This window comes from Cygnus atratus, chromosome 1 (assembly GCF_013377495.2).
Source record: "Cygnus atratus isolate AKBS03 ecotype Queensland, Australia chromosome 1, CAtr_DNAZoo_HiC_assembly, whole genome shotgun sequence".
In the NCBI taxonomy this organism is placed as follows: Eukaryota; Metazoa; Chordata; class Aves; order Anseriformes; family Anatidae; genus Cygnus; species Cygnus atratus.
In genome coordinates this window covers 69,546,781-69,561,710 of record NC_066362.1, presented here as the reverse complement: position 1 = coordinate 69,561,710, position 14,930 = coordinate 69,546,781, and the positions used below count along the sequence as shown (strand labels likewise).

The 14,930-nt window shown below is 37.3% G+C and overlaps 1 protein-coding gene across 2 annotated transcripts in view; it reads right to left on the bottom strand.

The window, feature by feature from the left end:
- PDE3A (phosphodiesterase 3A) overlaps positions 1 to 13,922 on the bottom strand; it is a 92,831-nt gene extending 78,909 nt beyond the window's left edge. For both annotated transcript variants that reach the window (XM_035550854.1, XM_035550855.1), the window contains exon 1: positions 13,872 to 13,922. In XM_035550854.1, coding sequence (XP_035406747.1) covers positions 13,872 to 13,919 — 48 coding nt within the window. In that variant the 5' untranslated portion in view covers positions 13,920 to 13,922. The remainder of the gene's footprint in view (positions 1 to 13,871) is intronic.
- Between the last annotated feature and the right edge of the window lie 1,008 nt (positions 13,923 to 14,930).

Genomic DNA, 14,930 nt, shown 5'->3' with positions numbered 1-14,930 from the left:
ACATGAAACTTTCTTTTTTATGACTTGACTTTAAGATTTACTCCAACTCTGGCTTATTCAAAAATCTCAGGAGGCTGCTCCAATAATTCATTTTGAAATTTTGAAGACTGATCCATCAGACACAGAACAAAATTATGGCTCGCTACTAAAGTCAAGCAGAAAAAGAACATCTGGTGTTGAGAACAGAGCTGATCAGCTGTGAGCTTTTCCACTGGGAAACTCATAAAATGAGCTACTAGAGTGTTCAGCATGTGTTCCTGTAAGGAAGGAACAACAGGAAATGCTTTCACTTACTTATTCTTTAAAACTATCTCATATAGCAGCAATTACAGCATACATGTCTACCCCAGTATCAAAACAAAGCACAGAAGAAAACAAAACAAAACAAACAAAAAAAACAGTATTAATAAAAATGATTTTAAACCTAAGTTGTTGTTACAGAGCACAATCAGTCCTCATTTTATCCTCATTACTGAAGAAATCTTCCAACAACTAAGACACTGCTGCATTGTGAAACTCTGTAAGGAAGAACAGCCCACATCCCCTAGCAGTGTTACTATTAACATACCAGTGGAAGCATCCTGGCTGAAGAGTAGGCATAATTGCTGTTCAGTAAAAAAAATCGAGTACATTAACTGTGTTCATTCCATAATTGGTTTCATCTCTGAAAACAGGAAGGCAAAAATTCATAATGACTCTATTCAACACTTTGCTTAGGAAGGTGACAAATACCTGAAACATACATACGCAGTAAGTGGCATTTAAGATGTTGGAAATAAAAAGAACACCTTGTGGCACAACTCTCAGTATTAGTAGTTAGGATGATCTGAAATTTGGTCTCTCATCATCTCAAAAGCTACAGCACTACAAAAATTTACTGCTTTATATATATATATATATATAATTACTACAAGGAAGCTATCCGTATCACCCATTCTTACTATGTTGGACATCAATTCCATTGATTTCCTGAAAACGCTGTTTTCACTTGCTTATACTTTTTGTCAAACTTTCAATGTTTGCACTGAAGTTTTCCTTGCAAATGTTAACCTGTGTTTGGAAATTTTTATCCAGTATAGCCATTTCCAGAAAACTAAGGGACACTGTTTTGCTCATCATTAATTGCTAACCTTTTTGAGGTGCACCAATGTGTACTCAGAACATTCTCAGTGCAGTTCTTGTTTCAGGGATTGGCATATGGACACTCAAATTTTAGCAATTTGCAATCTGAAAACCTGCAGATGGCTTTAGCTTGTGCTAAAGCAGAGGGCTTTAGCTTCAGCTAAACTCTGTGAAAGTCTTCAAGTTTTTGTAAAGGTACTTAAAGGTAGCCATAAACTTTAACCATCAAGATGCCAATACACTTCAACACCCCTAAAACCAACAAAGAAGTATAACTGATGCACCAGGCATTTTTTTATAACAGTTTGTACATGGGAATCTGAAAAACAAAAAGTACACATGGATATAATCTCTTAACTTTTGTCTTTTAAAGAGAAGACTGAGTTAGAAGACTAAGACGTACAAGCTCTTGCCAGAAAAACTTACATTGTATAAAAAAATAGGTATCTGAAAACAAACAAAAAAAATGGTGAAAACTGCTGGACTGGAAAGATACACTAGGGTTCTGAAAGAAATGCAGGGAGATAAATGAGTATTTCAGGAATATGATCAACCCAGAGAGAAAAAGATCCATTTCCTCTGCTCCAAATGATGACAGTTCACAATCTTGTCCTCCCAATCCAATTGCCATAATCAATCTCTATTTACGTCACAGAAGTGGATATGCACTCTCCACTCTAAGGTAATGCTTGGGAAAAAGAAGACAGCATATCAGCTTCTTCCACTACCTCTGCTTTTCAAAAAACTAAGTTAAATGCCATGCTCCCTAACTGCTTATTCTCTTAAAATGCAGCTTCAAGGAACCATTTCCCTAGGAAGACATTTCAGATTGCCATTTGCATCTCAATGCTGATTTCTTTTACAAAACGCAGCATAGCTATGATCCTTCAAATTGCAGCCTTCCTGCATTGGGAACATCCCTTCTTGCTTACCCGATAAAGTAAAATACAATTGTTGCAGTTGACTATCATCAGCCAGCTTCTATTCCACACAACTGGATTGCCCCAATAGCAGCAGGACTTGCACTACAAACCTGGGAGGATTAATGGTAGAGAAAGATTTACAAGAAGAAAGGCAATATTTATGGAAATCTATGGTTAGATCCTGCTTAGCTACAAAGAATATTGACATAAAGTGACTGAGTCTTAACAGGGCTGTCATTATCAAGCTGACATTTCACTCTACCTGTCCCATTGCCAATCATATTGGAACAGAGAAGTTGATGGAGTAGGTGATTCAGAGAGTGTCCGATGCCATGTAAAAGTTTTTCTCTCCACCCTACAAGTGATGGATATGGAAGGTTGCAGGAGGTTTGCTTGCATCACGTGTCTCAGCTGTCAGTGAGACATATCCTATCTTTTGTTTTCCCAGTCTCTTTCAGCTCTACATCAACAGAAAGTGCAATTTCTCTATCACACTTCAGGTTCTTTTGTATCAATTTATTGATTTGATCAATTTATTGATTATTAAACATTTTACTGTCATTTGCCAGCATAGAAGGACATACAGTGCCAAGATTTCCCCTCACAGCTCTTGCCTGGCCAAAGGCATGCAAGATGACAAGCATATTTCTGGAGCTGATCCTACTGAAATGAACTGGGCCTCTGTTGCACTTTGGAAACATTGGCTCCCAGTCCTAAAGTACATCCTGACAATCCTGACCGCCTCCAGAACATCTGTGATCACCACCGGTCATCTGCTAAGCAGTGGTGGTGATACATGGGCAAGAAAGGTGCCAAGTTCACTGCCACACCATTCACCTCCTGCACATTCACTACAGCAGGAGGGTAGAAAGCCTGGGGGCCAAGCAGAAATGGATCCACAGCCACAACTAGTGCCTGTGGCTCAACACCTCAATTCTGAAAGAAGCAAGGCCAAATCTAAGGCAGACTATTTCTTTGAGATAACTTTCTGCATTATATTATTCATTTGCTGCATTAGAAAATGAGGAAATGTTTTATAGATCATTTCTTGGTCTCAATTTCAGCTCTCTGCACTTCGCCTGCTGTGCAAAAGCAACTCTCCTCTCCCAGCCTCAGCATCATATTCCCACCAACCCACAAACCTCCCATAAGGCCTCTTTCTCATAATATCCCAACTCCACAAATCTCTGCTTTGCCATAGAAAAGCTATGAAATGTGCTGAATGAAAAGATAATGTAAGGTTTTATTAACAACAAATAACTGGGAAACTGCAAAAATATACTTAATAGAAAACAAATTTTTGAACCATTTTCAGGTGGGGTTAGATACAGGGATCCCTGTTGTCATGTATCCCACGGAAACTCGGCTTCAGCCATGTACTCTCCCTGGGCCTTTCTGATGTGGAGGTGAGGGAGGGATGAGCTATGAATGAAAAAGCTATAAAATCTGGGTGCATGGATGGCATAAGATGAAGATAGAAGGGTAGTTTGGGGCTTCTTCTGAGTTCCTTGGTCACTTTCATTGCTGCTCCTGCAGCCCTTCAGGCTGCATGCACTCCTTCTAAGTAGATACAATGACTACAACTACAATTTGCATTTCTCTTCCTCAGTTGTGCATGTTCATTCTTCTTCTTCTGCCACTGAAACTTCCCAAAGGGACCACGTGCTGTTGTGGTGGTGGTCCCATGATGAGTGTGGCTTCAAGGACTTGGTGTAGTCTTCCTGGGAGAGGTTTTGTGGAAAAGGAATAACCAGGCACAAGCCGCCAGTAATGGGCACTTGAAAGGATGGCTCTGTCGTTTATGTTTTCTCAATCCTTAGGCAATCTGTCAGCCAAGGAGACCTAGACAGGCCCACATCAACTACTCCATGGCCTCCTTGCCCATACCAATTGCTTAACCCCTTGTCTATAAAGAGCTTAATGATTTCTGCACAGAAAGGATGTGGGTACCAAGAATCCCCATTGCACTGAAGATTTCCAGCATGGTCCCAAAAGATGACAGAGTGGTGTCCCTTTCATCAAGGGAATGGAAGGTGGTTGCCCTGTCATCTGGTACTGTCCTGTGCCTGCTTGTAAATCTCAGCCATGGCTGTCCCCTGTGTAATCATCCATGCTGATGCATTCCTTAATGCTGCTAAGAGGCAAGAACTGCTGCCTCGCAGGGGCACACGCTTCCTCAGCATGAACTTCCCAGTGAAATTGGCTCTGGACAAAGACAATAGGCAGTGCCACATTGCTGTCAACCTTCTGTATGCAGCTGGACAGCAGGCAAAAAAAGAGTCCGAATCTAATGGACATCTCAGAGAAAAATAAAACACAGCAGCTCTGATCTCACAAAGATATCAGATATGATGTATACATCCTCAGGGATGCATAGAGTTTATAAGTGAGGATCGTTCAGGGCAGAAAGGCAAGGTACAACTAGCAAAAATGTCTATGTCTAAGTGAGCAATAAATCCTGCAAAAAAATAGAAACATAGTTCCAAATGGTGACAAGGCAAAATCCTTCAATTTCTTCAAAACAGCTTTAATCCAACAGAATGACTTCATACAGAACAGAATGAAAGTCTGGGGGCAGCATGATGTAACGTTATATCAGACTCTCTCAAAAAATTCCTGATTTTATAATTTCACAAAGTTATGACTTAACTCATACTGGGATCAATTTTTCTTTGCTGTTTAACACCCTGCATGGGTTACAGGCTATGGAAGTTTTTCCTATCTAACGGAACAGTGGTAAGGATCAGGATTTTGACCTTACAAACTGTACTAGGCATAGCTGCGTAGTAAACCAGTGGCAGGTGAGAGAGGCAACACTTCCCGGGTTTTACACAAATGTGTCAAAATATAATCTGGTAATTTAACAGTACAGAAAGCATTACCATTGCTTGTACTCTTACAAGCATGCATTTCTAGCTAAAGAAATATTAACTATGTCTTTGTTTAGCTGCACTGTACATCCCTTTGAACTCTTTATAGCTATATAAATCTGCATATCAATTACTGGGCTTCTATATTGTTGTATAAATCCAGTTTTTGTTTTTAAACTCAAAAATAATCAACGACAGACAACGTCATTAAAATTTTACGCCATAGGCAAATGTGTGAAGACTTTTCTTCTCTTAGGATAGGTATCAAATCCAATTTATACTCGAAGACTATAGCTCATGTAATCTACAGGGAATTTTCGGCAGGAGGAAATACTCAACAACCTTACAGCAAATATTTAACACTTCATCACTTTTGGCTCATTTGGTTACCACAGCATTTATATGTGTATCTGTTCAGTGAAATCATTCTCGGTTGTAGTTATCAGGGATAAAGAATTATCATCAGTCCAAAAAACAAGATCCACAGGCACACACATCAAATAAAAACAACAGTTGGAGAATTTCCCCCAAAACCATACTGAAACTTCAAACTTAGCAGCTTTAAAAATATTTTCCAATGCAGATTATGTTCAGGTAATTCTAACTGATGGATGGGCAAGAAAGAAAAACATTCCTAAAGTCTTTCCTCAGATCTATAAAGGTAGTTCCTTCTGAAATTATTGAGAGCTACACAGCATTCAAGATCAAGCACTATGAGATACTACAGTTTCTTGAAGATGCTAATATGTTATTTATCATCATACTGCTTACACTTACCCATGCAAAACGCCCACAGGATCAGGCTCTCCCACACATAAAAATGTTTAACTAGGTAAGACGTTTCTCACCAACTGAAACCATAAAGCTCTAACTCAAGGTTCAAAACCAAACCCACTTTCCTCACTGTTTCATACATGCACACACCAAAACAACAACAACAACAACAACAACAACAAAAAGGCTTGGTGTACTAGACACTAGAAGCCATAGGCTTCTCTAGTGTGGTCTCTGTGAGCTTACATGATGATCCTCAAATCAAAAATAAAATTATATAACACCCCCTGACCTCAAACAGTATTGTCTATATTCATCATAATTACTCATGGGTTTTCTCTCCCCTTATTTGGAGCCTGCTCACCGATGCCTTTACTAAATGGTTCTGGGTTAATTTTATTTGATGGAAAGCATATAAGATGAGGAATAAAAAGCAGTGGATAACTTTTAAAAAGATAAGAAGTATGTTCAAATACAGTACCAGGCTTCACTGTGAAGTTATGGCTTTCATGTCCTTAAAAGTCAGATCTGCCTTATTATTTTGAACTAGAAACAATCTCAAGTCAAAAATCCCACATTACAAATTAGATTTTATTGCTTTCCTTTTTGTTGTTGTTGTTTGTTTTTTAATGCCAACAAAAGCTCTGATAATAGCAGTAAACCAATTTGGAGGTTTTTTTTAACATTCATTAACATAAATGTTTCATCTTCTCTGAATAGAGAAATAACCTACACTGTTAGTAGCTGCTTACTTATAAAAATGTAACATAATTTCCTCACAGTTAGCCTGGAACATAATAAGCTAGTGTATCCCTTTAACTGCTGAATAATGAATTGGCACCAGAAGGCAGTGCTCTTATTTTTGTATGATAACTATTTGAGCAGGATCAGCCTAAAATGCTGAAGAAGTTGCCTCTTCCTTTGTGGCTGTGATCTTGCACAGTAACTGCTTCTCCTGTGAGGCATGACTGAGCAAGGGCAAGGCTCCTGCTTGCTGCACAGAACAAGCACAAGTAGCCCCACTGCACCTGTGCTGCCCAGCGTAACTACAGCACAGGAGACACAAATCTCCTTGGGACTGAAATCGAACACTGTCTTCCTCCCCTAATTTACCTTCAAAAAATCCCTACAGATTCGCACTCCTCTCTAGTCAACTCCTTCTGCATGCATCACTTACTGAGTCTCGCTTCTCCCCAAGTGGTAGATGGGTCGGGGAAATTTCATTTTCTCTTTTAAAAAACTTTCAGAGGCTGATGATGGAAAGGATACACGTCTCAGGGAGGTCAATAACACCTCACAACTAGGTAAGGAGTATCTATTTTTTCTAGATATATCATACTGTAATAGTATGATGCAATGCAACATTAGGGTTCGAGTGAAAAAGGAAACACCAGAAAAATGAAATTGTTAACAATCAACATGCAAAAACAGGCATCCCTTGCTAGTCAAGTATTTGTTCATAATAAGTGAAAGATCTGCATTTATGTCAGAGAAAGAATGAATCCAAGAGGCTAAAATATAGCTTTCCTTAGAGGAGGCACTAATCTCCCTACGTCTTCCTTAATAGAAACAGCATGACAAATGACACATCATAACACGGCATTTATTTACTTCTATTTTACCAGGACATTTATGAATGCCTGATTGAGCTGGATCAATTTGTGCTTACCAACGATGCCTTTTTTTTTTTTCCTTTTTTCAGTTACCAGAACATCCCTTGAAATTTAATGTTTTAGATACTTTTAATGATAGCTGTGAAGTAGAAAAATAACCTAGGTAGCTGTTTGGGAAAAAAAAAATCTGAAAAAGGGCTTTTTACATTTGACATTCAAAGGTGTAGCAAATTGATATGGTTGCAGATTTAAATTAGACAAAGTCATATGAAAAGGCTTTATTTAAAGGAAAAAAAATAAACAAACCAAAACCAGGCAACATTAAACAAATGGAAAAATGTTATCAGAGAATATGATGAATTATTATTCACCTGAAGACTTTAAATTAAGCCTGGATATATTTCTAAAAGGCATATTCTTATTTACACAGTAAACATAGGCCTGAGATGACAGCATGTGACAGCATGATATTATTTGACTATTACTAAGTCTGAGATCTCTAGATGTTCACAGAAGTCCAATTTGGCTTTAAAACCTACAGCTCTACAAAATAAGGCATGTAACGCTCCCCTTCCTCCCCTCTCTCAACAAAAAAGGTACAGGATGATGCTTCTGAAAATAATAATAATAATAACAATAATAATATTTCTTCCTTCCATCTTTCTTTCTGTTGAAGAAATTTCTTCCAGATTGTTACTTTCCTATTGGTAAAGGCATCCCAAGATGCATGGCATAGTCAACCGCTCTATAAACAGAAAAATCGAGTTGGATCATGTAATAAGCTACTTTCTCCACTTTCCTTTCAGTATTACTTCTAGAATTATTTCTTTTAGCATCTTTACATCCCAAGTAAGATGTAAAAATGATTTCACATAACCCTACAGTGCCTGGCACAAGAGTAGGAAATGTACTAATTGTACTCCCATTTATGACATTTTAGTCCTACCTATGATGATGATGCTTGTTCCAAAGAGAATCCCACAATTTTTATATTACATCTGGTCCATATCATTTACATCCACTGTAAACAAGTCCTTTTTAACATACTCAAAATGACACATCAACCAAGATGATGCTGGAAAAGCTGAGGTTCTGCCAGTGCATTACAACTATTTGTAACCAGTGATTTCATACATACACAGATACATGTATGTGAGATACGACATGCAACAAAGACATGCACCAAGGAACTACCAGCAGTAACTACACATTTCCTTAGCTGATCTTTTTAAAATACTTGCAACATCCATCTTCCTTTTAATTTAACCTTTAACAAACATCTCATCTGGGTGAGAGGAAAATCCTATTGGTTACTTAAGTCTGCATTAGTGGGCTGCAGTGGCACCTCCACATTCACAAGTACATGCTCTTGCAAAGTTGGCTTTGCCTACACTTTTGTACTATTCATCGTGGAAACAAAAAGCAAAGATCAGATGGATCTCACTGTATTTGGAGAACCCCAACCATCACTGCTAAATCACTGCAGGTCTGTTTGCAGTGGTATTGCAAGGGAACACAGTGACACAACAGATTCACCAGAACACAGTACCTGGTCAGTAGCGGGAATCGACTCCCATCTACGCTTCAGCAAGTACAGAGATTTCCGGCTCATGATTCTTAATCTGCTCTAGAGGTTTTTCACACTCAAGAAAAAGGCTTCTCCCAAACAAGCGTCGAGAACCTTATTTCTGATTCCTCTCCTTCATGGCTATAGACGGCAGAGCTCCGCGACGTATGGAAGTTTTGCAAGCTGCAAGGTTCAGACCAGTTTTGCCAAAGCTTCCTCTGTTTCTTTAAAGCGTCTGTCTCCTTTTAGTACCATGACAAAGAGAATCGGGCGAGATAGTGAAAAGCCTAGTTTTCACTGACGAATTACCTCGTAGAAGCATGAAGTAGGTAGACAACACCAGACGCACTCAATCTGAAATAGCTGTTGCTTAGGAACTGGAGGGGTAAAACGCAGCACCTCAGATATATAATTGAGAGCTTTTATATTTAAAGAGAATTAAAAACACTGGACCTCTCTGTTTCTCTCCCAATCATCATCCTTTTATAATGCTGGAAGAATGATCACTCGATTCCACTGAATCCTGGGGCTACGCCTACATCTTCAGCAAGCCAAACAAGGCTCGATGACAGAGCAACAAACAACTCCCATGCATTCAAGGTCCCTTGTAAAAACGTCTGCACAAAGTGTATTGTGGATCCCACCTGAAATGTCTTAGAAGTATCAAGTATTACATTTTAGTAGAATAATTAAAATACAGTTTACCTATTTTGTCTGCAGAGGGATAGTGTGCCAAGAATTAATTCTAGTACTCATATTTTCTTGTAACACATACTAATATTAGAAATAAGTATGGTATTTTCCCCCATACAAGTTAGATGATACAGTTTTACAGACTGCATGTGTATGTTTGAGAGAGCTTTCTTTAGATGGGTTAAACATTCCTAAACATTTAGAAATTTCTTTAATTTGGAATGCTAATTTTGAAGTTTCTTTCCCAGATCTTAATCTGTATTGATTTTAAAAATTAGGCTTGGAACATAATAAAATTCACTTTGCACTTCCTCCATGGTACCAAATCCAGAGAATAAGTTCTGTGCATGAAGCATTTACAGCAGGAATTCTTATCTTCAGAGATCAAAAAATGAAGGCAAAAATGAAGAGGTAGGTACTCAGGAACTCATCTACTTTTTATAAGTCAATATATAATTCACTCTAGTTACAACAGCTTTAAGAGCAAAAATTATTCTAACAGAAAAGGAAACCTACAATGTACATAGATACATACACACGTGTATAATCTACAGTGGACTGAGTGAGGTTCTGGTGTGGAAGTTAGGAGCAAGTTAAACACTGTTAAGACAGCTTTTTATTTGTCCTATTTACATCCTATTGAATTGCAGATGCTTCACATTAGACAAACTCCTGTAAACAGAAATTCCCATAAGCCTAAGTGTATTTCATTTGACATCCAGTGCTACCTGTAACTACTTCACTTTGCTTTTAACTCCCACAAGCAGAAAAGCAACGTATTTTCTAAGTGGTTCATTAAGAAATACGACGTGCACTGTCGTAGTTTCCTTTTATGTTTCAAACACAATGAATAGAAAACCTACTAGTTCTAAAAAAAAAAAAAAAAAAAAAAATCTTGATGGAATTTAGTTTTATTTTATGGTAAACCAGTGGTTCCACTTCCTTTTCTTTCAAGTGACATTGCTTACACACACACACAGAGATGGCTTCATAAGATCGATCTTCCCACATTCTTCACTTCATAAGATTTAAAAGATCATGGAAGACTAATAAACTGGCTTACAATAACACAAGCCAAAAACCCTTTCCTTCCCTCTCTCTACTTGCCCAGCCACTGGCCAAGTGAGACCTCTGCTTCCAAGTCCCATTTCCTTGCTGAAGTAAAGCCCCATGGATCTAGGGAAACATCACAAGCAATCATGTGGTGCAGGCAACTGCCAGTCCTATCTTTAAAGAACTGATGTCTGAGTGTATCCACCAGATTACTCATCTTAATTTTGAAACAAGACCTTATTTAATAAAGGGTAAATTTATTAAGGATACGATTTGGAAACAATGCAACTGAATCACAGAAGGATTAAAAACAAACAAACAAATTTTATATTGCATGTGAAAATCCAATCTTCCTTATTTTTTTCCTAAATTTTCAAGGAATTAAGTTTAACACTGTCCCTATCAAAGACAGTTTTCAAAGACATGTAAAGAATCTGAGGCTACAGTGCAATAAACTAGATTTCTTTCTTCTCCCTAATGAAACTTTTCTTCCTTATTTCCTGTGACAGGGCACTAGGATATGACATGATAGAGAGCTTGGGTTATTTTCTTTTCCCACCTTATTCAAGTTCCCTTAACATTTCTGTGGTACATATTGTTTGTTAGATTTACAACGTTTCTGCCAAGATTTATGATGTTTAGCTTTCTAGAAGCTTTGCAGAGCACCTATACACAGAAAAACAACAACAAACAACAACAACAACAAAGATTGCTTAAAGAAAGAACTTGATCTAAACTTTGTACTTTTTTTAAAGATGGATTCTATTCTCTATCAAAGAGACCACATGTATGCAGTTTTTCTCCTGTTTTGAAGGTACACACTGAGGAGTTGAAGTATTTTTTGTGTATTTTGTTAAAAAAAAAAAATCAAAAGACATTCAGCATAAGGAAAAAACAATCAACTGGAAACTTCTACATGAAAATCTGATACAGAGATTTCTAGAAAAACATTTTTAAAACTATGACTGTATTCTCCAGGAAAGTTCAAACTACTGCAGGTTGACCTGCAGGGAATGCCAAAGAACTTTTCTTATCCCGTTATCCCTGAACTTTATTTATTTATTTTTTTATTAATACAAAATGGTAGAGGAGTATCTAGAATATCACACAGGGAAGGAACAAAACCATACTCAGTCAGATTGAGCAAATCTTAAAAGTTTGTATAGAGCTATCTTCTAACAAGTATCTCCTCCTCAGCCTCCACTGAAATCCAGAGGACTCCACCTATATTTTTTTTAGTAACCAGTTATCTCATTTTGACCAACTACAGCTTTCTCTCACAGTGCCCAACAAATGGCTTTACATGCAGATGGCATTTGCAGCAACTGAGTGAATGTCCATGTGACTATTTCATTTGAAATCAGACGATGGCATGCAACCCTCCTTATTCTTAGAAGGGGGTGAAAGAAAGAGTCCAGGACAGTAGTTCTCTGGAACCCTTCTTGGAAGAAATCAGCCTCATCAGAACAAATAATCAACAAATTCTTCAGCAACTGTTTCATCCCGTGAGCTCAGTGTTTTTTTGTTTGTTTGTTTTTTCAGAAAACACAAAAGGGATCCATTAAACAGCACAACTCCAATTTCCTACAGAAAGATACCTTTTTGATAGTCAAATTCATCTATTTTTATCTTTTAATTTAAAATCTATTTAAATTAGATTGATACCACTCACCTAAATCACTTTCTCTACTGTTTCTATTAGATAGCTATAAACCTTCAAAAATGTCTACCCAACCAACCAACAAATAAAAACAAAACATAAAAACAACCAACCAACCAAAAAAGAACAAGAACATCAAAACATTCTTCAGTCATGAAAGCACTGATGTAGAGTATACAAAAACATACCCATATTTTCATATACATTAAAAAAAAAAAAATCAGATGAAGATTTGTAATAATGTTAGAAAAGTTTACGCCATCATAGGACTCCTTCAAGTGACCACCTCTACTCAACAGTAGGTTAGGAGTCTAATTTACCTTCCACTCTTTGGACCAGAAGGACACAATATAATGAACTTGTACATTAGATGAGGCCAGAGAGATTAAGTATCGAACAGTTCTCACCTGACTGGATAGGATTTCTGAAATTCCTAAGTTTCCATTGAAAACTAGCTTGTTTTCTGGTTTTTATATTTTCGAAACGGCAGATACTGACACCTGGAAGATCAGAACTGCAACCCATCTTAAACTGTTTAATGGAATACTAAACATCCTGCAAATTTCAAGATGGATTTGAAAAAAGATGCAAGGCAGAAGCTTGGAAAACAGAAAAAAATGTAGAATTCAACAATAATAAGGGCTAAAAAAACAAAAGGACAACTTAGTAAATGAGTTCTGCATTGGAAATAGTAAATCTTGTCTATTAACGAAACAAGCAACAGCTTTGTAATTAACATACAGAATTTTCTCGTTAAAAAAGCGGATACTCCAGTGATTTTTGCAAGGGGGAGTATGAAGGATACTTCAAGAACTAACCTACTGAAATTAAGGTTGCAAATAGCAGGTAGCTTCACAGTAACAGAGCCTGTTTATAAATTATTTAGACTTAGATGTTTACATTTGTATAAAAATCTTTCAGCTGAAGGAAAAGAAAATCTGAAATACAGAAAGGCTAATAGTGTATTTATATCATTTCAGCACCAGATGGAAGAGACTGCTTTTTCCAAACAGGAAAATTCCTGAGCATCACATTAGTAGCAATGTCTCCTCTGCAACAATTCTTATTCTACAGAAAATTTAAAAATGTATGATGCCATTAACCTTACTAGCGTAACTTCCCTTCAGCCATGAGTCAACAGCAAAACATGAGCTACAGAGTCTTCCCCCACCTGCTTGTACAGTTTTAACACCACTAATTCCTCTATTATTGAACAAGATAGGAGGGCCATCTGAGTTTTACAAGTTTGTTGGGTTAAAAAAAAACACACACATGTTATTTGATATTGCATTCCTTTGATATCCTGGAGATAAATGGAGAAAGCAGAGTAAGAAATGATTTTTCCATACATCTAATCCATCTTTCTGCTACAGAAAGAAACTTCTTTCTGTTGCAATACTCAGCTCTGCTGGGATCACCTGTTTCAATTAGAGCTCAAAAAATATAATAATGAAAGCTGTCATGGTTTTATGATTTCTTTTTATGGTTCAGTCCTGCAAATATTAATAAGATGAACAATTTTGCCAATCACAGACAGAAAACCTGCTTAAATACCTCAAACTGTCAAAAAGAAACACAAAATATTGAGCTACTGACCTGTGATCCTCTGGGTCCTCGTTTGTGATCCCATTCAGAATGCCCCATGAGCTTTAAAAAGAAAAAAAAAAAACCACAGGTAAGTGATAAATCGCACTGATTGGCTTTAATTGAAACATTCACACTCTAAATAGATTACAAATTGTCTTTGGAAAAACAAACAAACAGGTTTACTTTTATGATTTACTTCACACAGCTTTTAGCTTCATAATGAGAGTGTTACTGTAACTTTGTACCTGTGCAGTCAGAGCCAAATCACACCTAGCATCATCTTGAGCACAACACTGCTCATGTCAATAACATTCCCACTATTGAATTCATTAGACAAATGTTTATGATTGAACTGGCAAAAGGAGAGATGACATATCAACAATGAGATCACCAAAACCAGTGGACATTTGATGAAGCAGAAATGCATTTTTTATACCCAGCATGAAAGTCACTGACAGCTTTAATTTTGTCTCACCACCAAATTTTTCTAGAACTTCTCAAGGTAATAAAAGAATAGAGGTACATTCCCTAAAGGAAAACATGTCAGGGTTATTGTATAAGAGAGGAAAGCAAAGAGACAGTTTAGAGATGGTGGGTTGGTTCTTGTGGAAATTAAGATTTGTGATGGTATGCAGCTCCTCAAATTAAAGAGAGGTATTAATTATGTTCAATTTCATCTCTCATTCTCTGCACAACCCTACAACAGGCTGTGTTGTGAGAAGTTCTCAGGCATTGGATTGCATATTTGGACCAATCTATAGAAAAAAGAATTTGTCTTTCTCCATCTTTTTCTACTGTAATTTATAACTGTATACTAAGACAGGTGTTCACTCTCTTACTCTAAGCAGCATGCAATTTGAATACAACAGCTCATTTCATATGTGCCACAGCAGAGCAAAAGAAAAGGAGAGAATACCCAGTAGGCTTCATGACTGCTTTATGTATCCACAGATTATGTCCAAACGTGAACAGCTGACAATGAAGATATTCTCAGACCTGCTGAAAAAGTGTGGAAGCACCAGCGAGTGCCCAGGAAGAGCTGCCACGCAGTCTGAGCCGCACAGTGCT